Source organism: Tiliqua scincoides, chromosome 3 (genome assembly GCF_035046505.1).
Source record: "Tiliqua scincoides isolate rTilSci1 chromosome 3, rTilSci1.hap2, whole genome shotgun sequence".
Classification (NCBI taxonomy): Eukaryota; Metazoa; Chordata; class Lepidosauria; order Squamata; family Scincidae; genus Tiliqua; species Tiliqua scincoides.
In genome coordinates this window covers 164927975-164953226 of record NC_089823.1, presented here as the reverse complement: position 1 = coordinate 164953226, position 25252 = coordinate 164927975, and the positions used below count along the sequence as shown (strand labels likewise).

The 25252-nt window shown below is 42.6% G+C and overlaps 1 protein-coding gene across 1 annotated transcript in view; it reads left to right on the top strand.

Moving 5' to 3' along the window:
- ADGRA1 (adhesion G protein-coupled receptor A1) overlaps positions 1-25252 on the top strand; it is a 391892-nt gene that overhangs the window by 279088 nt on the left and 87552 nt on the right. The window contains exon 13 of the mRNA XM_066621619.1: positions 24712-24919. Within this exon, the coding sequence (XP_066477716.1) occupies positions 24712-24919 (208 nt within the window). The remainder of the gene's footprint in view (positions 1-24711; positions 24920-25252) is intronic.

Sequence of the window (25252 nt, the reverse complement as noted above, 5' to 3'; positions counted from 1 at the left end):
ATATACAGCAGCTGACCTACATTGACTGTAATAAACAGTCAGCTAACTGCAACTGGAAGAGTGCCAGGTTAGTACTGCCACTGTGAAGCATAGCACTGCATGGTGCTGGCATCTGTGAAAAATAATATAGCTTTTCCTGATCTTCTGGGGCTCTGGGCTATTAGAGATATGTTGGTTTTGACCCATATAGGAATGAAGCCCACTCTCATGTGGGAACCTAGGTCTGTAAAGAAATGTAATGAAGAATTTACTTCAAGGGCATTGTATCTATAGGGATTTCCTTCCTCAATTACTCTTGCATTTATTGAACACGAAGTTAATTTATCGCTTATACCTGTGGTTCTTTTCTCAGCAAAGTGTGTCAGGAATAATTTTGGTTAAACTGAGGAAAACTAAGGTCAGATGTCTTTCTGACCTACCCTACTAAATGCTAACCATTAATTGTACAGAATAAATTTAAGAAGCTTTACTAAACCTTGACAAATTATGGCAGACTAAGGAAACAGAGTTGGAATACAGAAACAGAAAGGCAAAGGCACTACTTCTTCATTTCAGCATTACCTTCTCCTTCCCTCCCAGTTTCCCGATCACACAAATCAAGTGTATGTGAAAGAATGCAGGTTTTTGTCAGGATAGCATAGATCAGGGAAGTCAAACATAAGGCCCAGGGGCTGGATGCGGCTCATGGAAGCTCTTTATCTGACCCTTGGGCTCTCCCAGTACTACTGTCAGATGCTCTCAGCTGCTGAGCTGTGCTGAGGTGTAACTGCTGAAAGGGCAGCCTATGTGATAATTAGGCTGTCCCATATCTTGACAATATGATCAAGGTTTGCATATTTTCTGTTCTGTCATTTGCAGCTAATGAATTAGCTGAGGAAAAAGTGCTTATTTCTGGTCATGACCAACTTAATTAATGACATTACTTCCTGCTTAATGACATCACTTCTGGCTCTCATCAGGCATCATAAATACTATTCAGCCCACTGTATGAAATGAGCTTGACACCCCTGCCATAGCTCCTTGTTGCTCTTTTGTATATGGATGTTGTGAAATTTATAGCACAATTGAAGTGTATTTAACTCAGTACATAAGACAAAGCATTTTGGTAATATTTTTCAATTTAAATTGTGTATGTCACCTCATCTTTGTTTGTCACCTCATCACCTCATCTTTTGTTTTTCACTGCCTTAACATGTTTCATTTTCAAGGTTTACTTTTTTTTGTCAAAATACTTTCAGATAAATAATAATCAGATCACTGGCATCTAGTCTCCCATTTTGAGATATGAATTTATTTAATGTGTGAGGTAGCCAGAGATAACTTTGCACAAGGACTGCAAGCATACCAGTTCTGAGTAAGGACAGTGTAAAACAACGGTTCTCAAAGTTTTGGGTCTCCTGAGCCCTTTCCACCACTAACAATGGTCTTGGGTAGCCCAAGGGCTCTGAGGAGCACACATTAAGAAATGCTGGTGTAAAATATTCTGGACTGATGTAGAAGAAAATAGCATTGCGATGCAGAGTTTGCTGATCAGGATGAGAGCTACTGCAGCCTTTTCATGTCGTATGGGCAGAGTTATAGTACAGTGTTTCTCAGTCTGTGGAATGGGTCCCCCAGGGAAGGGCACAACAAACTTGGAGGGGGAACGTGAATATCCAGACAGAGAGAGAAACTTGCAGTAGACACTTTTCTCACAATAACAGAGATATAGTATTGCATTCCCCCACCCAACTGCTATACTAACATGCCCTGGGTGCCTAGTTTTAAGAATGAGTCTAAGGTGCTTCTAGTCTTCTTGTAATGTGAGCATTAGATCAGTGATGCAATCCACAGGTTGTAACATAGTCAGCAGAAAACTTTGCAAGGATTTTATGCATTCACCTGCAAGTCTGATGGGGACTTTTGTCTTATAGAATGTCTTTTGTCTTTAAAGAATACAGCCTTTAGTATGGAAGGACTGCTTTAAATAGTCTAGCCATATAACACAATCTGAATGTTTCATTATAATAATTGGCATTGTTAATGTATGTTTCCAAGTTGAGAAGGATGCTTACAATGAATGCATTGTACAGACCACATGCTGCTAAGTCAGAAAACTATACATGTTTGAGTTGTTTTTCCTTATGTAGTTTTCCTTGAAAAAATTTGTATGATTTGGTTGTACTTTTAAATATTGTATTTATCGGACAAACTATGAACAAGAGCACTCCAAATTACAGTTGCCCTAAACTTTTAAAATAGATTTTTAAAATTAATTTCATAATTATATATCACAATGCCATGTTTTTCAAAGATTGAAAGCCTGAATTTTGTGCATTGTTTTTTGTGTGTGTCAGATGTGGGCTGTTTTCTTCATAATTTTAAATTGTGCCATTTTATACTGGATTCTGTGCACATGTAGATGTGTGAGTACATATACCCTACATGACCTTCCCATTCACTTTAGCAGGGACTTCAGAGGTTGATCTGGCCAAGGGATCATTGTCCAGCCCTGGGTGGGGCACCTGCCACCCCAAGGGTGTCAGACTTAATGAGGTTCATGAGGGGTCATGACTGTCAGGCAAAGGAGGCCTCAGACAGACTATGGAGGAAGGAGGTTGCTTCACCCTTATTCTTCTCCATACTTGTGGCTCCTTGTGAGCTCACAGGCCGGCCAGCCTCCTCACCACCATTGATTTTCATCCCTGGCTTGCTCCTGCCTTATAAAGAGTTTGCCAGCACCCTATTCAGCTGCAGCAGACTTCTGTCCCTTGTTTGCCAATGGGCAGAGTAGGAGGAGCTTCAATCAATTCACCTAAACTGACTGCATACACATAGAGCATTAAAAAGGAAAGAAACTGCTCCTGTTCCAGTGGAGCTCAATGTACCCATCAGGGACCCACAGAACTTTAGATTGCAGCAGTTATTTATATGAATGCATTAACCTCTAAATGCATTTACTCCTCTCTCTCTCTCTCTCTCTCTCTCTCTCTCTCTCTCTCTCTCTCTGCAGAAGTAAGGAAAGAGTGTAAACCTTTCCCTAGTTGATAATAATACATTGTCTTTGTAGAAGAAAATTCATGCAGTGCTTTAGTACATAATTAGATAGTGATAAATATTAGCATATAATATATTGGACTTTGGGGGTGGAGGGTGCTGTCTTTTTTAACCAGCATGCCCTAAATTATTTATTTAGTTATGCAAGCTTTACTCCTCAGTTCAGTGGCTAATTTGCAGGCTTGTTAAAGCAAAAAGGATCAGCAGCTCCTTGCATTGTAATCTCAATACTTTACAAATTATGGGGACCAAAAATACAGTTGTAAATGTTGATGTTGCACATTTATTTTCATTTATGATGTGGCTCATTTCCAAAATAACATGCAATTTGTACATTCAGTCCATTGAACGCAGAAGAAATGTATCTATAGGCAGAATGCAGCATGGCTTTCATCATACTTAGTAGTGGTTAAACTGGAGAAACTGAGACTGCAGTTCTATCAACCCAGTTTATTGTTTGAACAGACACATTTTGTTCACCTTGTCTATAGGTTTCCAGCCAAAGTCACTGCAGAGAGCTGAAGGGTAAAGGCATAATGATGATTTAGGAAAGGTAAATATGTGGAGCTGAAATATGTTCAGTTCCATAATTTTATTTGTTTGTTCTTAAACCAAGTTTTACCTCAGGGTAAGACTGGATTTGTTGACTTAAATCTTTGTTAGAAATGGCCTGCACAAATCCAAACTGATGCTGTATGTAGGAGACAGCTGGTTGTCATGGTAACTGTAGTGCAGTTTTTAATTCCACTTGGTGAGTAATGCTGACACAATGTTGCTGAATAGACCATGGCTTAGTCTTCACAAATATATAGCATTATCCGTGTCAAGGTTGCAATATAAAATAATGCTGTTGTTCCGAACACCTCTGGCCACATCCGTTTGACTTATGGGTTCCAAATTGTTTGATTATAAAGACCAGATAATTCATTTGGCATCTCAGTGAGACAGGGAAATGGGGGTGGAATAAGGCTCTTCAAAGAGGTATGAATTAGATTACAAAAGACACAAATGAGTTGTAACTTTGTAATCTTATTAGCTTTCTGTTGTTCTAAATATGTTTGGCAATGTACAGTATTTGCTTTATGAAATGGAGTAACAACCATTACACAGAAAAAAAATCAGAGGGGCATCGTATTTTGGTACAGAGAAAATCATAAAGAGCTTGATCTCTGTGTGCGTGCGTGCGTGCGCTGTTTTTCATTTTGTTATACAGGAGGTCTGGTCTAGAGCGTAGAGCCTCCGTCTGCCTGAAGATAACATCCACAAGGTCGCCAGTTCGAGGCCACCGGCACCGTGTGACCTTGAAGCAGCTGACAAGCTGAAGCCGAGCTATTCCATCTGTTCTGAGCGTGGGAGGATGGAGGCCAGAATGTGAAGCCAGATCGGAATGAAACACCTTGAATGTAGTCGTTCTTGAAAGAAAGAACCTTCTTTGAAATTGTAAAAATCCCTATTTAATAGGGATTTAATAAAGCCTCCCTGTGTAAACCGCCTTGAATAAAGTCTTGAATAAAGACCAAGAAAGGCGGTATATAAATACCTGTTATTATTATTATTATTATACCCTTGCTCATGGAGGAAGGTTTGCACAAGTCATCATTTTAAGCAGTTCCATTTCATTAAAAGAAACCATTTCAATGCATAATTCCCCGAAAAGAATTTACCCAAAGAAAATTCCAAGAATTGTTGGTATTTTCCAGATGCAATCGCTTCTATGCGAAGGGGGAGATCACTTGATATATCTGCTTCTAAGAACTTTATTCAAAATTCAAATACTTCTTTCATAAACAAAACGAAGGCCTGTTGCTCACTGATAGTGGGTCTGCTTTGCACGTAGAAGGTCCCATGTTCAATCCTTGTCATCTCTAGAGAAAAAATTCTTCTATGGCACCCTGGAGAGCCAGTGTTGACAGTACTGAGCAAGGGAGAACAATAGTCTGACTCAGTATAAGGAAGCTTCTTGTGGAACAAGCACACCTTACATCAGCGATTTTCAACCAGTGTGCTGTGGCACATTGGTGTGCTACAAAAGTGTGTCATGGGAAATTGAAGGACAGCAGTTGAAAACTGTTGAAAATCTGGCCGAGCAGGGCAGAGGGACAGACAATTCGTTACTACAGACAGTTGCCCTAAAAACAGAGCTGCAGATCCTGGAAGAAACTCCCAGAACTGGCATCACAAAAACAAAGACCATAGAGAAGACCATAGAGGTCAATGTCCTTTGAGAAGAAAAATGTTGAAAATCACTGCCCTAGATTCATTTAAGCATCACTCATTTCAGATACGTCTTGATTCATCAGTTAATAGTCCAGATTTTTAAACCACGAGAGAAAACAGAACAGAATTCTGGTAATTAGTGTGTTCTTCAGTCCATTGCATAGTCTCGCTAACTTGGTTGATATACATATCAAGACCAAGAATCACTGGGGACAGGGGTAGAGAGGAGGTAAGAGGTCTCTTGATACCTGATGTAAATTAGTTCAAAATATAATTTAGTATTTTTCAAACTAATTATTCCTGATAAGATGTTCAAATATTCATTTTGGTTCAGAGTGCTTGCATTCATTTGGCAACAAGGGGCAGAAATTCCTCCCCTTTATTGATTCTTCCTCCCCTATCCTCTCTCTCTGAAGAGTGTCTCCTAGCACTTGATTCTTAAATAATTGATTCTTCCACTCAGGTGCACCAAACAACATTGTGAAATCATGAGATTGCAAAATGCTTGCGCTTTGCTTACTGATGCACTGGCTTTATTAAGGAGTTCCCAAACAGAATACCAATACACAGAATGCTGATTGAGTCTGGAAAATTAATTTTGTTTTTTATTTAAAGATTTGATGGAAGGCTGGAGACAATCCATTTAAGGCTACAATCATATACACATTTACCTGGGACTTACAAGTAAACCTGTTTAGTATTGGGCTGTGTAAGTGATAAAATGTACACTTGAAATTCATAAGATCTGTCAGTAGAAGCCCTTGAGAGAATTACACACAACTGGTATGTTTGCTTGATAAACAGGCCCCAGATTCTTCAGTTATATTTGCGGATGTTTTAAAAATTGCCTTGTCAGGAAAACTGAGCTTTTACTGCAAATAATTAGAAAACTGTTAAAGTAAGATCAGTACACAAAAATGTATTCCAGCAAAGGTTTATCTATAACAATGTAAAACTTAGTTTTGATTAAACTTTATTTCATGGCTTGTATAACAAGTATACAAGAGTTTTAACAAAATAAAGCTAACTAAATAAATAAAGGTGCAATCCTAACCAACTTTCCAGCAGTACATTAAGGGCACTGCTGCTCTGAGACAAGGAAACAAACATTCCCTTACCTTGAGGAGGCCTCCATTACTGCCACCCAACTGCTGGATACAGCACACAACCCACTGGTACAGCTATGCCAATACTGGAAAGTTGGTTAGGATCTGGGCCTAGGTCTACTAGACTTGTTCACAACATAGGATCCAGATAACCATGAATAGAATTTTGTGTATTTTACAGAATTTTTACGTTTCTTCGTTCTTACTGCAGCCCCTTTGAAAACCATACAAAGCTGCTCTTGAAGTTTGTGGATCCTTTGGAATAGTTTACAGTTTGGCACAAAGGGTGGAATTGGTGAAAATTCACCAATTTCACCAAACTTTCACAAGTTTGTGTACCTCCTGCTTGTACAAGAGAATGTCCAGATCTTTACCATGATGTTCTGCTTTTCTTCACTAACTGCTGGAGAGTTCAGGTTAACCTTTGCAAAACAAATGCCCTCTCAAAGAGATGGTTCCAGAAGCAGGAAATTTCTTGGTCTGGTTCACCTGGAATTTCTTAGGAATCTTACCTTGTCATACATCCCTTGCCACTGCACTGCTGTTCCTGATTTGATAACATCAGAAGGTTGCCAGTTCGAGGACACTGGCAGCTCCCTGAACGACTGAGAATGGCAAGACCTTGAAGCAGCTGACAAGCCCAGCTGAATGATTCTACCTGCTCTTGGTGTGAGCAGGAAGCGTCTTGGCTGCCCTCCATGTGAGAGATGGAGTTGCTTGTCAGCCTGCATGGGAGAACTGGAGGCCAGAAGGGAGACCAAACCAGGAAGATCCATTCTGAAATGTTGTTGGTTCTTGAAAGAGAGAACCTCTATGATTGTAAAAATCCCCTTGAGGGATTTAGAAACGCCTGCCTATGTAAACCGCCTTGAATAAAGTCAGAGGAGTAATCCGATGACCAGAAAGGTGGTATATAAATACTGAGTTGTTGTTGTTGTTGTTGTTGTTATTAACTGTCCTGGAATTATGCTGCCTAGTAGGGTTTCTGCTGGCAGTTCCAGGTTGCTGGGAGTCCTGGGCTGGACCTACTAAGGCAGGGGTGGGCAGGAGAGAGAATTTCAGCATGTGCAGCTTGTCATCTCACAGATGACAAGCTGCACATGCTGAAATTCCCTCTTCTATACAATTGTTAAAGGTCCAGGATCCCTAAAGTTGAAAGTTTGCCCACTCCTGTACTAAGGCAATGCAGGGCTTGACCTGGCCAGGTGGAACCTCTAACCCAGCGATTTTCAATCTTTTTCATCTCATGGCACACTGACAAGTTGTTAAGGCACACCATCGGTTTTCTGACAATTGACAAGGCACACCATGCTGCTGGCAGGAGCTTGTATCCCACAGTGGCTCTGTTAACAAATGATCCTCCCTCAAACTCCTGCAGCACACCTGCAGACCATCCGTGGCATGCCAGTGTGCCACAGTGCAGTGGTTGAAAATGGCTGCTCTAACTTGACCAAACTGTGACACTATCCTTGCCTGCTGGTTTCTGAGCTATTTGCCACCTGGACACTGAGGGCCCAGAACTGCCACGGCAAGCGATGCCCTTCTTATATTTTAGCAGGGAAGCAAGAGATGTCCAATTGCAATTCCCAGCAGAAAGTTTCTCATTTTTTTCCCCTCCTCTCTTCTCCTCTTGTGGAAAGAATAGTGAAAATATTGGTACAATAACAATGAAAACAACAAATGCAGGAATTAAAAAAGGAGAAAAGAATAAAGGGTGGACAAAATACATAAGCATAGCAATCAATAGACAGATATTATTGAACAGGCTATGCATAAGCTTCTAAAAAGGGCTTCCAAATTTTCTAAAATATAACTGTACGCATTGTCTTCTATAAGCCATAGATTTGAATGTTTATTAACATTAATTAAAAAGTCCTCAGTTCGTTGAAGAATAGTGGGAGGGTACTTATCTTTTCAATATTTCAATAAGTTATTTAAGAAGTTTAGCTACAGTTAAGGCACTAAGAGTTCATTTCTGTTGTCCTGCAGATATCTTCCACAATGTAGGTAAATAGTTCAAAAGTACATACATGTCCACAAATAACAATGATTGCTGTAGTGCATGATTACTACAACAAATAATCTTCACCCAGAAGAGTTGTATCGCTATACAAGACCAGATGCCTAAATGATGCTTCCGATTCACTGCAATAACACTGCAACTCCAACAGTTAGATTCTTTGGCAAGCCCCATACTATAAAGCGGTTGTGGCATCCAATAGACCAGTGGTTCTCATACAGTTGGCACTGTGATACACTTTTTAGAATGAGAATCTGTCAGGACCCACCAGAAGTGAAGTCATGACTGGAAGTGACATCATCAAGCAAGAAAATTTTTTACAATCCTACACTGCAATCCTACCCACACTTACTCAGGAGTAAGTTCCATTGACTATCATTGTTAAAAGAATATACATAGTAGCTTGTTAAAAGGACAGGTCTGTAACATTTCCCCAAATACAGTCACATACCATGGTAGCATCAAGTCTAATATATTAAAAATAAAATATTGAAATGAATGGGGACCCACCGGAAATTGGCTCACAACCCACCTAGTGGGTCCTGACCCACAGTTTGAGAAACACTGCAATAGACTTTTAAAAAATTGCAGAATCAATCGCAATTTAAGAGCCATACAGATGTTACAGTTATAGTAGCTAACACTGTATTCTATTATTGTATTGTATTCTATCTATATTCTATAGGACATTCCAATGTTGTATTCATAAGAACATAAGAACAGCCCCACTGGATCAGGCCATAGGTCCATCTAGTCCAGCTTCTTGTATCTCACAGCGGCCCACCAAATGCCCCAGGGAGCACACCAGATAACAAGAGACCTCATCCTGTTGCCCTATGAGCATCATATTTGTGAAACATTAGCTACTTGTATATCAATATTGAAGGCTTCTTTTTCTCAGCTGATTCAGTAATTATTTCTAGAACTGGAGGTATTTGAGAAGCTGATAATGCTGCTGGCACAAATTTAGTTGCTAACAAATGTTGTAGTTGCCATTCAGCTGATACTATTGTATTGGCAACCTTCAGTCTCGAAAGACTATGGTATCGCACTCTGAAAGGTGGTTCTGGCACAGCGTCTAGTGTGGCTGAAAAGGCCAATCCGGGAGTGACAATCCCTTCCACACCGGGAGCAAGTGCAGTCTGTCCCTGGTCTGTCTCCCTGGCTATGGGCCTTCCTTCTTTGCCTCTTAGCCTCAGACTGTTGGCAAAGTGTCTCTTCAAACTGGGAAAGGCCATGCTGCACAGCCTGCCTCCAAGCGGGCCGCTCAGAGGCCAGGGTTTCCCACTTGTTGAGGTCCATCCCTAAGGCCTTCAGATCCCTCTTGCAGATGTCCTTGTATCGCAGCTGTGGTCTACCTGTAGGGCGCTTTCCTTGCACGAGTTCTCCATAGAGGAGATCCTTTGGGATCCGGCCATCATCCATTCTCACAACATGACCAAGCCAACGCAGGCGTCTCTGTTTCAGCAGTGAATACATGCTAGGGATTCCAGCACATTCCAGGACTGTGTTGTTTGGAACTTTGTCCTGCCAGGTGATGCCGAGGATGCGTCGGAGGCAGCGCATGTGGAAAGCGCTCAGTTTCCTCTCCTGTTGTGAGCGAAGAGTCCATGACTCGCTGCAGTACAGAAGTGTACTCAGGACGCAAGCTCTGTAGACCTGGATCTTGGTATGTTCCGTCAGCTTCTTGTTGGACCAGACTCTCTTTGTGAGTCTGGAAAACGTGGTAACTGCTTTACCGATGCGCTTGTTTAGCTCGGTATCGAGAGAATGAGTGTCGGAGATCGTTGAGCCAAGGTACACAAAGTCATGGACAACCTCCAGTTCATGCTCAGAGATTGTAATGCAGGGAGGTGAGTCCACATCCTGAACCATGACCTGTGTTTTCTTCAGGCTGATTGTCAGTCCAAAATCTTGGCAGGCCTTGCTAAAACGATCCATGAGCTGCTGGAGATCTTTGGCAGAGTGGGTAGTGACAGCTGCATCGTCGGCAAAGAGGAAGTCACGCAGACATTTCAGCTGGACTTTGGATTTTGCTCTCAGTCTGGAGAGGTTGAAGAGCTTTCCGTCTGATCTGGTCCGGAGATAGATGCCTTCTGTTGCAGTTCCAAAGGCCTGCTTCAGCAGGACAGCGAAGAAAATCCCAAACAAGGTTGGTGCAAGAACACAGCCCTGCTTCACTCCGCTTCGGATGTCAAAAGGGTCTGATGTGGAGCCATCGAAGACAACAGTGCCCTTCATGTCCTTGTGGAAAGATCTGATGATGCTGAGGAGCCTGGGTGGACATCCAATCTTGGGGAGAGTCTTGAAGAGGCCGTCTCTGCTGACCAGGTCGAAAGCCTTTGTGAGATCTATGAAGGCTATAAAGAGTGGCTGTCGTTGTTCCCTGCATTTCTCCTGCAGTTGTCTAAGGGAGAATACCATATCAGTGGTGGACCTGTTGGCTCGGAATCCACACTGCGATTCTGGATAGACGCTCTCTGCAAGTACCTGGAGCCTCTTTAGTACAACTCGGGCAAACAGCTTTCCTACAATGCTAAGGAGAGAGATGCCGCGGTAGTTGTTGCAGTCACCCCTGTCACCTTTGTTCTTGTACAGCGTGATGATGTTTGCATCCCTCATGTCTTGAGGTACTCCACCTTCTCTCCAGCAGAGACAGAGGATTTCATGCAGCTCAGTGACGATGATCTCTTTGCAGCATTTTAGGACTTCAGCAGGGATGCTGTCTTTTCCAGGTGCCTTGCCAAAGGCAAGGGAGTCCAGGGCCACGTGAAGTTCTTCTAGGGTTGGTTCACTGTCAAGCTCTTCCAGCACAGGCAGGCACTCAATGTTGTTCAGTGCTTCTTCGGTGACTACATTTTCTCTGGAATATAGCTCAGAGTAGTGCTGCACCCAGCGTTCCATCTGCTGCGCCCGATCCTGGATGACCTCGCCTGTGGCAGACTTCAGAGGGGCAATTTTCTTCTGTGTTGGACCTAGGGCCTGCTTGATACCATCATACATCCCCTTGATGTTGCCCGTGTCAGCTGCTATCTGTATCTCGGAACAGAGCTGGAGCCAGTAGTCGTTAGCACATCTCCTGGCAGTCTGTTGGACTTTGCTGCGAGCAGTTCGGAGGACCTGCAGGTTGCGCTCACTGGGACAGGCCTTGTATGCTGCTTGAGCTCTCCTCTTTTCCTCAATGCTTTTCCTACCAGCTGATACTGGTAGATAATATTTAACCTTCAACCTAATAAAAGAAACTTCTGATCTTGACCAAGGTAAAAATTGCTCCACCCAGTGGCATAGCTGGAGGGGTGCAGGGGGTCGCAGTTGCACCGGGCATCAAGCTTTAGGGGGGCAACAAACTGAGTTTGACACTAGTGACCAAAATTGTGAAAATCTTGGTATGTGTGAATAATACCATCGTGTTATATATCATTGGAAAGGTAATTTAATGCAGAATGCAATGGAACAAACTGCACTGGAATATCCATTTTCTATCAAACATTATGGCCAATTAACCAGAAAATGAAAACATAACTACCTTATGGAACAAAAAGTGAATTTGCTTAACTCCAAACTGACCTATGAGACTGTTTGTTCTGAGAGTCAATGGGATGTTATTATGATACAGCATGGAACCAATAACTTTTTATTTATTTAATTAATTAAATTTGATTTTGTCATGCAAGGGGGGCTACAAAATGTTCTTTGACCCCAGGTTGTAGATAGATGCCTTAGCTATGCCACTGACTGGGGGGAGGCAGCAGAGCAAGTGGGTGGTGAGCTGCTGGGGGGAGGAGGTGGGTTCCTCCCAATTTTCACTTTTTAAAAAGCCCGGGTGTGACGTCACTTCTGGGTAACATTTTGAGCTTGGCACCAGGTACACGGTCATTAGCTATGCCACTGGCTCCACCTATCCAAATCTTCCACAAAAAATATTTCTTCACTATTTGAATTCAGGGTTAGCCTACAGTTTTAATTTAACAAGGGTAAATAGATCAATTTTTCCTCTTAGTAACTGTTGCTGATGTCTCCTTTTTGATCATTTTCTTTTTAAAATTTTTGAGTCACTTTGGGATGGGGAGCCATATTCTAGTATTATTATGTAACCTGCTTTCAGAATGTGTGTGTGTGTGTGTGTGTGTGTGTGTGTGTGTGTGTGTGTGTGTGTGTGTGTCTGTTTTGCAAAGCAGTATAGGAAGATTTTGAATAAAAACATCAGCAGCAACAGAAGTGGACAATTGCAGTGCCTAATTGTTAAAATTTAAAAGGTCCGGTCTACACAAGTGGAACTTGTAACAACAGACTTAACAAGTGGGAGAGGTTGCTGAAGCCAATGCCAAAGGAGGGAAGGGGTGGGGGGAGTAGCAAGGGAAGCCAAAGAATGCCAAAAGTGGCCAAAATGGAAGAGTTGCCTGCAGATGCTAAGGTCCTATGGGGAACAGAGGGTTATTAGGCCAGAGGCGGAGGGGCAGTGCTCAGGAATAAAGCCTTTTAGGGATAGTCTGGGTTGATGATGAGTCTTTTTGGCCAGGCATGCAGCCCAATGACAAGGAGGGAGGTGAAGCCAATAGCATGGATAATCCAACCCCTACTATCCAAGGAGGGAGCAGATTGGCTGAATGGTGGAAGATTCTGAGTGGAGCAACCCCCCCCCCCAAGCTCTTGAAGCCCTGGAGTAGGGCACCTGAATCCCTAACCTCCTGTTGTGACCCCCAACTCCTGTTACAATCACTCCAGTAGAGGGCATCTGCAGCCAGGCCTGGTCTCCAAGGCTTCCCTGTGGCCAGGGGAGACCTACGGGTCTGGGAAGCTGTGTGCAAAAAGCATCTGCTTTAAGAGGTACCTTTCAGTCAGTTATTTATTTCCATTACATAAGAGTGGCAATCTATAACTGATTGGGAAGTTAACAATGATCAGCATGTAATGATGAAGGAATTGCATTCACATGCACAAATTCATTTATTTGTGAATAAATCGCAAAAAGTATGGATTATTCCATCATGGTCCACTCTGTGACACGCCAAGCCATATAACCAAGTAAATTGTTGATTCATCAATTCCCGTCTTGGCTTTGAATTTGGGAGCCCAAAATAACTCCCCCATAAAGGAAACTAAACAGCAGATTACACAGAACTAGTCCATGATGGCCTTTTAAAAACTGGTTAATGGGAAGGATCACCTGTGTCAATATTCCATCTTGTTTCTTATGGGAAATTTGAATTTGTTCAAACAAGGCTAAAAGCATAATCAATTGTCTCTATAGCAGTCCAAATTACTTTAGTGGGGCATTTATGGAATAAATGGGTTGAGGACATTTGCTTTAATTAAGATATCCTTTCAGCAGCTAGAGAATTATTTTGCATTAATTATTTTGTCAAGGCTGTTGCAGGAGACTGTCATAGGGAGAAGACTGCTGTTTATTCCAGGGAATGCCAGGAAAGAGAGAGGATTGATTTCTTTTGGTACACTGTGTGGTCTGGATTGTAGAGATTGATTGATACTGGGCAGGTGTTCCTGCTGGGCTTTTAGTTTATTTTCAACACTGATGATATGGAGTAGAGGTTCTCCAATGTAGACTGAGCTGAAATGTCAGGGAAGCTGATTCTTGTGTCTAAAGCATAAAAGTAAAGCTAAAACTGTTCCTTGGGTTCTGTCAGCATTCTTTTTATGCCTTCTTGTTTCCTTCCTCTCACATGAAGATCAAAATTGGCATTCATATTGGAATGTGTGCATGGAATTCCAAGAAATTCTGAAAAGCTGGATGATGATTTCTAGAAATTGTTTAGTCACAGTACATTTCTAAGCGATGAGGTAATCGGTTTTTAATTATTTGCTTGCTTCTTTTGATGAGACAGAGAAGAAAATTGTGCTAGAAAATCCAGGTCGTCGCTTTGGATTGGGCCAGAGAAACAAGCACTTTTAACTGTGTTCTGCATAGAAAGTCTTCAGAACCTCAATGGAAAGAGCATGATTTTGATCCTAACCACATAATTCAGTAGAAAATCCTATTGAAACCCATGAAATATACTTTGAAGTAATGTATATAGGATTGGAATGAAATAACAGAAATCACAGGGTCCAAAGGAAACATAGCATCCATAGGTTTATATAATACGCAATATTCACAAAAACAACAGTGCACATTTAATCACATGCAACAGCAATACAACAGATACAGTAGCAGTCAACAGGAGCAATGACAGAAATAGTAAGAGCAATAAAACAGATACAAATTGGGAAATATGTGCTAAGCTAGCATTAAACAATAGAAGATAAACCATAACAAAAGCAAAAACCAGAAAATGTGCTGTCAAACAGTGGGCCAGTTTGGATGAGACTGGAATTTCCCATGCATTTAATGACATGCTTGCTCGTGTGTACACGTCTTGATCCCGCTTCTCACTTCCTGCTGGGCCAGTTGCTTAACTGTGTATGGGAAAGGAGACAGATCAGATCAACTGCCCCTTCATTCAGGCTCCTTAAAATGAATTTAGGAGTGCATGTAGAGAATGGTTCAGACAAATGTTGATCACACACAGTTCAGGAAACAGATCCAGCCTTTCCAGGGAATAAGGGAAGGGTTATGTGCATGCACTGAGAGCTTGCACATCATTAACCATGTGTGGCTGATTATGTGATGCAAGTATCCTCCAAATTAACCCACTGTCTTAAAGAAGAATCCTTATCAGAATGGATGCTTAATAATCATCATGTCATCATAAATGCTTAATAATGTGCAAGTTTTCAGTGCATGTACATAGGCCTTCCTTTCTGATGTACCTCATCAGAAATATTCCATAAGCCTGATAGTTGACAATCCAGTTACTCGTTATGCTGGGATATCTACCGGTAGTTAAAGTTTGGAACATATGAAGTAAATCACATATGCTAATATACTAGCAATTTTTTTGAGATAGTTTGTCTTGCTACTCTTGCCTTGCTACTCTTGGATAAGATAAAACCAAAATAAAGGTGCAGCAGGTTTGACTCTGGTCAGTTCCTGGAAGGGACTCCTCTTAGGAACTCTGTATACATTGCCCAGAGATCTGTTGAAGAAATGGGGAATATAAATAAAGTAATCTTAAATAAATTATAAAACCGTCTTACTCTAGAACAGGGTTTCTCAAACTGTGGGTTGCAACCTGATTGTTCGTGGGTCACGAAGCTTTAGCTGATAGCTGAGAAGACAAATGCATGGAGACCTATGGAAAGTGAAACTAAGCCATATCATGTGTTTAGTCATGAGTAGGGGAACTTGTCTTAGTTCATTGGAAAGGGCAGGCTGAGAGGAATCCAGCAACACCAGAATGGTCCTGATCTGATGCACACAGCCCCTAAAGGCACCCAAGAAGGAAGTCCCTCCATCCAAGCTGACAAATGTATTGAGCCCTATGGAAAGCCAAATTAAGCTACACATTTGCATTTACTCACAAGTAAGCAAATGCGCCTTAGCTTGTGGTCGGGTCAGGCAAAGATGAATGCAAGGTCCAAATGGTCCTGATCAGATGAAAGCAGAGCTCAACAAATGTTCCAGAGGGCATAAAACAATAAAGCAGATGCATGAGCTGGTAAAGTGAATTTTTTTTCTTTTTTAGACTTGTAAAGCCAGGTAGGTCCTGATAGTGATATAAGAACTTAAATTGAACTGGGCACTGATTAAGGCTGAGAATCTTGCTGTTGTTTTTTTTTGTGCGGGGTTAGGGGTGGTGTTATTGCAGGCAGGCTACAGAGAAACCTCACATTGGAACAGGGCTGGCTTCCCCTTATTTAATTATTTGTTTTACTTTAATTATATTTATAATTATTTATTTTAATTTGCTTGATGATGTCACTTCTGGCCATGACAACACTTCTGGTGGGTCTCGAACAGATTATCATTCTAAAAAGTGGGTCCTGGTGCTAAAAATTTGAGAACCACTGTGCTAGATAGATGAAAAAAATGGTTGAATTGATTCTGTTAATTTTGATGACAATGCACATTTTCTGAACTAAATTAAATTAACCCTGTATTAACTGATACAAAAAAAGCTTGTGTTGACAGAGTAGAAGCATGGATGAATTAATGCTATTGTTGATGAAATTATGGATGGGTGAGTTGCACACATATTCTATGACTGCATCAATAATCAAAGACGAGAGGAAGGCATAATAATGAAGATAAACCATTTCTGAAACCTCTGCCCAGAAGCCAACCATGTGACTCTACAATGCTTGGAAAGGAGAGAGGCAAATTCCTACAGAACATCATTGGATTCTGCTTGTCAGCAATAGTGTTGCAAATTCTCACTTTGATATATTTTCAGATGTATGTTCAAATGTCTTTAGAGCAACCAACACAATGGAAAGCCTAAACCAGGGGTTGTCAAACATAAGGCCCAGGGGCCGGATGCGGCCCTCAGAAGCTTTTTATATGGCCCTCAGGCTTTCAGCTGCTAAGTAGTACTGAGGTGCTACTGCTGAAAGGGCAGCCCACATGAAAATTGGGCTCTCCCATATCTTGAAATATGATCAAGATTCATATATTTTCTCTTTTGTTATTTGTAGCTAGTGAGTTCCTAAGTGAGAAAAAAGTGTTTATTTTTGGTTATGACCTGTTTAATGACATCACTTCTTGCCTAATGACATCACTTCTGGACCTCAGCAGGCATAATGAATGCTGTGCAGCCCTCTGTATGAAATGAGTTTGATACCCCTGGCCTAAACCTTTCTTTCTGATTATCAGTTAAAAGCTCGTATGAGCTCCTCAGTGGGAACTGCTCAGATATGAAGCTTTTGACAGAATTCTCACTTATTGCAATTAATAACATTTTTCAACAAACTACACATTTCATTTCTTCTGTGTTCTAGGACCAGCAATCCTAAAAATGTTTTTAATAGAAGTGGAGAAGAGAAGTGTGTTTATTTGAAAGAATGCCTCGCATTATTTAGATGCTGGTCATCAATTCCAGCTTCAATGCACAATTTCTATTCCAGCTGTAAATAAGACCAAACAATGTTCTAGTGCAGGGGTTTCCAAACCAGATCCAGCCCTCGGGAGGATTTTATCCAGCCCCTGAGTTTCCACAGCCTTTCAGGGTTAAAAATAACTCAAAAGACACACTTCCAGGTATATACCACATTCAGCACTAGAGATGCCGAATGCAACGCAATGCAATGGAAAGAAATTATAGGTGAACGCCGCTTTGCAACGCTCCGGCCAGCAACGGATCACATATGCAACAACACTGCTGGTCCCTGCACACTCCCCAAATCTCCAAAGCCAAGGGGAGCTCTACTGCCCCTAGCATCCAGAGTCTCAGAATGCCTGAATCGCATGACTTCCGGTTTCTCTGAGGCTCAGAAAAGCCTCCAGAGCCAAGGGAGACACAGCTTCCCTTTGTCTTTGGAGGCTTCGTTTAGTGCCAAGCCCCACTTAGCAACAGGGGTGCCAGTCTGCATCCCTGTTGCTAAGCTACACGTAACTATATTCCATTCCATTGCATTGCATACAACACCTCTCGTGGCCGAATGAGGTATATATCCAATATAGTCCTCATTCAGCCACTAGAGATGCTGAACGCAACACAACGTAATGGAAATAAATTATTCCATTATATTCCATTATATTCAGCAGCTCTAGTGACTGAATGAGAGATGTACTGATGCCGAGAGACCTGGAATATACATAGAAATATAATGTTCATTAAACTTAAAATGGAGCAGAAACTGAGATTAAAAAGTTTGAGATTTGTCTCGTAGGTTTCTTGATGCTTTTTCAAAATGCATTCCCCCCTTTTCCTGTGGAAATCAGTTTTGTCCTCTGCTCCCCTCCTCTTTCTATCCCCACCCACTTATTGTACTCAATCAAACTCTCAGCATTTTGGTCCCCCATTTGTTTGTTTGTTTGTTTTCTGACCCTTGAAACAGTCAGATACACAATGCAACCCTCCTGCCAAAATGTTTGGAGACCCCTGTTCTAGTGTGTGGGAATGTACACGTACCATATGACCTGTACGTCCATCTCAATCAATGTAGATCACTGGTTTCCGTACAGGAGGCTTGTGACCCACCAGACACGGAAGCACTCATCTCTGGCCCCTTAAGGGGCAAGGCAAGGAAATGGCAGCAGCGTGATCTCCAGGATCATACCACTGCCCACTGACAGAAGGGGTTTTTAATTACCTAAGCCAGCGCAGACCTCCAGGGGCTGTGGGAAGCCCCATGGATGGCTTTGCATGGCTCCCCAATTTTCAGAATGATAAAGGGCCCAATCCTATGCTTCCCTAGTGCCCAGGGCTACATTGACGCTGAAATGGCTGCTGCTGTACCCTGTGGGGCCAGGGAAGCTCCTGGAGGTCTCCTAGGGGTAAGGGAGCAAACATTTCCTTACCCCGTGTTGAACAACGGCAGCCCCTATCAGTCTACTTGGATCTGTGTTTGCTACTGAGTGGGTGCAGAACTAAGGAGACCTGTGTCAGCTTGGAGGGTGGCATAGAATTCAGTGGCAGAGTCTACTGCCATGTCTGCCCCCTCTAGGACCCTGTTTACCCTGCAGTCCACCCTCTCCCCACCCAATTCTGCCCCCTCCCTGCCTTCCCCCTGCCCCTAAAAGGTTCACTGCCAGCCAGTGGAGAAACTTACCGCTGGAGGCTCCAGTTCATCATCTTCCTGGTGCTGAGTTCCAGGGCCGACTGGCACTGGTCTCAGTGCTGGCCCAGTACTCCTACTGCTGGTGCTGGAGTGCCCTATGGCACTTTTTGCAACACCCGGAAGCTGGCGGCAATTGTGGAGTGTGCGGGGTTGGCCCAATAAGATTGGGTTGTAAAAATAGGGATTGGAACCCACTTCTGGTTTCACGATCGAAATTGGATCAAGAACAGATTATTGTTCTGTAAATCAGGATGACTCTCTTTCCTTTTAAGAACTGTGATCCCAAGATCTCTTTGTGTGTGTGCAAAATCTTCTTGGCTTTCTTTTTATTTTTCTGTCTGGCAAAAGCTGCTTCTGACTAGCTTCAGGGCCATTTATTTAGATTTGTGTAGCTGTGCTTCCAGATGGAAAGGCTTCAGAAACTCCCACGGAGAACACAGAGTTTGCTGCATGGCAGTATTCTTAAGGAGGGCAACTACACATTAGTCATTTATTTATTTGCTTATCTGGCACATTCAGTGTACATGGCACCTTGCACAGACTGAAAAGCGAGAACCCTGCTCCTAAGGGAGGGACGTGCAGACAAATAAACAAAAGTGTGTGATAGTTTCCATGACTTGAACGTCAACTGAGGTTTACCCAGGGCCCCCTGTGGTCAACATATTTGGACACCTGTTTAACTTTTGTTGTTGGCATCCTTCAGTCTCGGAAGACTATGGTATCGCGCTCTGAATGGTGGTTCTGGAACAGTGTCCTCTCCAGTGCGCGAAGCCTGGGTAAAGTAGGTATGGAGGATAGGCTGTTACCCATGCAGCAAATCCCCCCTCTCCACATCGCTGGAATGGTCCAATGGAAAGGCAGAAGCCAGTACGGTTGGTTCCAGCGGCGTCACAGGAGTTGCCAGAACGTGACTGTGTTCAACCATGAACTGCCTCAGGGACTCCGGCTCTGGATTTTGCCTCGAGGTTGACTCCTGAAGCCTTTTCCATAACTGGATGTAGCTACAAGGTAGTGGAGGTTTGGGATGAGAGTTTTCCTTCTCTCAGATGAGCTGCCTTCCCAGGCTATCGAGTCCCATCTACCCGGTGGCTGTTTAGTCGCCTCTTACAAGTACAGCCAAACTGAGGGCCTATTCTTATCCCCAGCCCCCAGGGGATACCTGTTTAACTACCACCATTAAATCTAGCAAAAATTAGGCACACTGTAGGTCCTTGGGGTAAAAATGAAACTAATAGCCCCATCCTATTCCCTCCACTCCATAGCATGCAGTCGCATCCACAGAGTGCATGATATGGTGGGGGTGACTAAAAGGCCAATGACCGGTGAGTAAAAACATTTTTTACTTAATGTACCTCTCAATAGGCCACCAGGTTGGCAATGGGTCTCCTCAGACCCACTGGCATAAACCAGAAGCAGGTGGCACATTGGGCAGTGAAAGAGGGGATAACATCTTACGCAAGTTGCTGCCGCTGGGATCCACCCCCACTCTCCCCCAAACTTGGTTCTTCCCCCTCCTCACTCTAAACTTCCCCCAAACTGCCAATGAACTGCCCACATCTAGCTGCTCCTTCTCAGTGTCTGGGCAGTTCTGGTACAAGCAGGGAGCCACTGGCCATTTCCACCTATAGATCTGTCATGTGCCATGTTTGTGCAATTACTGACCTTTTACGACAGCGGATTGGAAGATAAGCTGTTGTACAAGGTCCATAGGATTGGGCCATAAGTTGCACATTTAAATACTTGATTCCAAAGGAATTTCCCATGGCTGATTCTTGCTCATTTTCACACTGCAGTTTGGCACTGTAGCCAAAGTACAACAAGCATAAGGAAGTTTGGGAAAGCAGACTTTCCAGACCCCTCTTTCCCATTGCAGCTCTCAGCACCCTCCAAAAGCCCCAGTGTGTCAGTGGACCCTCAGGAGCAGAATGGTATGTAGTGCAGACAGCTGTAAGAGGACAGAGGAATTTCTCCCAGCTGTTATGCCTTGGGTGAGCAGAAGTCACTTCTGTGAGCTTCTTTGTATTTGCAGTACTTTAAACGCAACCCAGTGTGTCTTTTAATGGCTTGCAAGTTTATTATCATTAATCTTCTGTATGAATAGCTAATTTGGTAAATTTGACAACCTAAACAATGTATGCAGTGTTAGTTGCCTTGTTTGCAGATATGAAGAATGATCTTCATAATATTGTAACCTCTCTTCTCTGCATGCATCCCAAGACTATTGAAAAAAAATTGAGTGGATATAGCAGGCATCCTTACTACCTGATGTGGAATAAATGCTTATTGCTCAGATTAAGTCATTGTCTTTTCAAACGTTATATCTGCTGTGTTACACAAGATTTCTGTAAAAGACTGAGCCACAACAAAATGTTGCTATTTTTAATCAATAACACTGTCATATTCAAATGATATTAAATGGCAACTGGTGAGTTGCCACTAATGCCCCAGGGCCTGCACAGAAACATGACTGTTACAAAGGAGAAAAGAACAAGGCCTTCCTGTTTTCTTCTCTATGGTTCTGGATCATATCTTTTCTCAAACACAACATTAAGTTTGTTTTCAATAACAGTTGACTAACATTCCAGAACTGACTTTTTATTTTATTTTATAGACTACAGTCTGGCTACCAAAAGGGAAAGTCATGTCTGAAAGCAGTTCTGGTTTAGTGCTGTAGGGCTAACAGGAAAAGAGCCCTTATGTCAAGAAGGCATCCCCCCCCCCACTTTAAGAATGATACGTAACGTTGTATAGCACTTTCTGAGTGTGCAGTGTTCTTCATGCAATCCTCCTTACAACAGCCCTGTAAGATAAGTAGTGTTAACCCCATAGTGCTGCTGGGGTTCACAGCCCAATTTTATGCTGCCCAGAGCACGAGGCTGCGGTGGCACCAAAAATGGCTGCTGCAGCATCCTGAGCACTAACCGGGTAGTGCTGGTGGCACCTCGGGAGAAGGGGACTGTCGTCCTTTTCCCCCAGGTAAGACGAGTAGCCCCACAATTGGGCTACTCAATTCTTTGGCAACCCTTGAATCACCATAGAATCAAGAGCCTTGGTGTTGGATGGTGGACCCCACATGGAGGCTCAGGATCTGGAGGAGCGCCCTGCCGAACTCTGAAATTAATCCCCATGTGTGCAGACTCAAGTCCGTCTGTGTCTGGGTGTGCTTGCTAACCTTTCGTGCAGTGCGTGAAACAGCTTGTGAAGCCATAATTCTGACCTGGTGAGCAGCAGCAGGGAAAAGTTAATGTTTTGCATCAAGCAGGAGGTGGGGGGTAGGAGACAGGATCCAGCTGTCTTGTCCATCCCTGAAGGAACCAATGATCATTGGACAAAGTGGTCTTTTTTCCCCCTCTGTTTGAGGGAGGTCAGAAGGAGGAGCCCAAGGGAGTTCTTGCCTTAAGATTGGCTAGAGAGTATGGAAAAAGGAGGCAGGGAAGCCAGGAAACAGTTCCACATGGTTCCAGCCAGGGCTCTGGAGATTGTTACCTGGAAGAAAGAAGCTGCCTCATTGAATTACAGGCAATGGGACTATTTCTGAGTAGAGCTGCAATGGATTGGGTCATACTCTTAACAGAAGCCTCACGGTGGCTGCTGCACAACCCTACTCCTGCTTGCTGCTTCTGTCCCCTCCTGCTGTCTATCCCAACCCCTCCTGCCTTGCCAAGCTCAGATACCTCCCAGTCCCTTTTGGTCCATGCCCTGGCGTGCCTGATCCTGGGGTGCCTGACCCAAAAGACACTGGAGTCAAAATGACTTGAGAATTGGGGAGGGGGGCGAGTCAGCAAAGGGTCTCCATTATGACTCATGCAAGAGTCAAGTTGTGGGGGGTGGAGATTTGGGACTCAACTCAAGATTTGCCATGGTGTCAAGTTCCTATCTCTGGATTTCTAACCCATCATGCAGACTGCATGGCCCTTCTAATCCATCATGCAGACTACTAGTTCCTTTGGGCAGTGTAGACTTCTGGAAATAGAAGGGAGACCAGCCCAGTTAGAGTGAAGATAGGCATGCATTCCAGGATGTGGTGAAAATGGTTTTCAAGGTAGTAAATTTGTGCTCCGGACCATTTTCACCACACTTTAGAATATCTGCCTGCCTCCATCCTTACTAGAACTGCCACCCAAATCTCCTTCTAGATGAGCCTTGATACCATGTTGAAGTGAATACAGCTCTAGTGGAAACTGACCATGGTGAACATGTAACCACTGGATAAGTCATCTTCATTGCTTTGCCCAGTGGCAAGGAGAATGTTATCCTCTCTGGTTTTCTCTGATTTCTGATCAGGCATTGAACTGTGTGACATTCAGTTTACTATAGGAATTTGTATGTAGATAGTGGTTATGGACCATTTTTTAAACAGATATCTGTGTCACCTAGCAAAATCTACTACATGAAGTGAGATGCCTTTCCTGTGCCTAAAGGTAGAACTGGCTCTGGAGTAGCCCATATTCATGCATAAGCTTTTCCATAGGATATGCCAGTGATGGGGATACGTTGTGTATATGGCCTGTGAATCACATTATCTACTTTCTTGAATTTGAGCTTTGTTTTTTCTCTTGTTTGTCAGGGAGATAACATATGTGCTTTCTTCCCCCCTTCTTTAGCATGTAGCATTGTGTATCTATTTGCTTGTTTGTCACATGCGAATTAATTACAGCCAGCAATAAATATAACAATATTATGTACGTTTGTAAGTCTACAAAGCTAATTTTTGTTGTTTACGAGGAGACATTGTATATACAAACTGTGGCATACTACATCTTAATGATGCCACAGAAGCTGTACCTTGCCTCTGGGGAAATGAAAACTAATCTGTCTTTGTGTTTGTGTGTGTGTGTTAATACAAGAGTTTATAAATCTCGGGCAGTTGCTTTTTTTTTCTCCATACAGCTTCTGTTTTTGTTGGAACCCCCCCCCCTTCATAAATGCCTCTGGGTTTAATGACAAGGTCACCACTTCTGCAAGAGAAAGAGATGACTAGTAGAAAGAAAATCAGCTTAATATTTCTGTAGTTGTGTTTTGTGTATATTTTGTATCACAAACCCAAAAAAAATCACATAACACAATCACAAGATGATTGTGGTCTGACAATTTTGATATACTCCTTACATAGCACATCTTTGTTTACACAGACACATGCACACAACACACCTGCACACTCACAAACTCAAGCACACACACACACATTTTCTGCAACAGTGGTCTGAGAAATTTTCCTTACAGATGAAATCATAGGCTCATAAGAAATAAGAAACTGCTGCTGCTTTGCATTCTTCAGTATTTAGAGTCATCCTCTGATGCAATTCTCTGTATTAATAAAATGCATTCCCCTCTAATTACCCTTTCAGAGAGATATGTTTTAATGTAACTTGTCTGTGTTTTAAATGAAGGAGAAAACCTGGTAGAGGTTGTCTCTTTAAATCAGATCTGCAGTGTTGATGGACCCTCTAGCAGGCATGGTAAGAACCATTCTCACCTCTGCAGCAGGGAGCTTGACCATACAGACTCACACATTCAATCAAAACCTTTTCTGTTTTAATATGCACTGTACCAATCCTATTCCCATGGTTACAGCTCCTGCTCCTTTGGTTGCTTCTAGCATGTTGGAAAAGAAGAGCGGCAGTGTACATTTCTCATACAGGAGTTTAAAACAAAATGAAAGCTACCCTGTTGTGATTTGCATTTTAAATTTTCTTTTTTCCTCTCATTGTACAGAATGCTGTGGCAGTAGCTTCAGTTCATTTGCCACGGTCTGTCTTCTCTCCGTCTTCAGCCTTGCAATCTGTTGATAACTCCTCTTGCAAGCTACAGTTTATTGCCTTTCGGAATGGAAAACTCTTCCCGATCACTGCAAACTCATCTAACCTTGCAGAATATGGGAAGCATAGGACGATCGGAACGCCAGTTGTCTTTGTTAAAATAGGTAAGCGTGAAGCTCTGTTTCTTTAATCTGAGAGCCAGGCTATATGTTAAGAGTATATAAAAGAATGGTGCAGTGGAGTGCACAGGTATGCTGATGTATGCTGATGCTTTAATACAAATGTGTGGGTTTCTTCACAACTGCATAGTTATATGTGAATAAACTTCGACATTGGTGGAGCACTGCAGCTATGAATGCATGATTCACCTTTCCTAGCATGATTATTTATGTAGCTTTTTGAAGTTTATAAGTAAAGTCAAGGTGGCTGGGAGGTGGGGAGGGAGAATGCTGTTTGTTAATCTTTATTGTGAGCATTGAAAAAATACTGAATCCTGG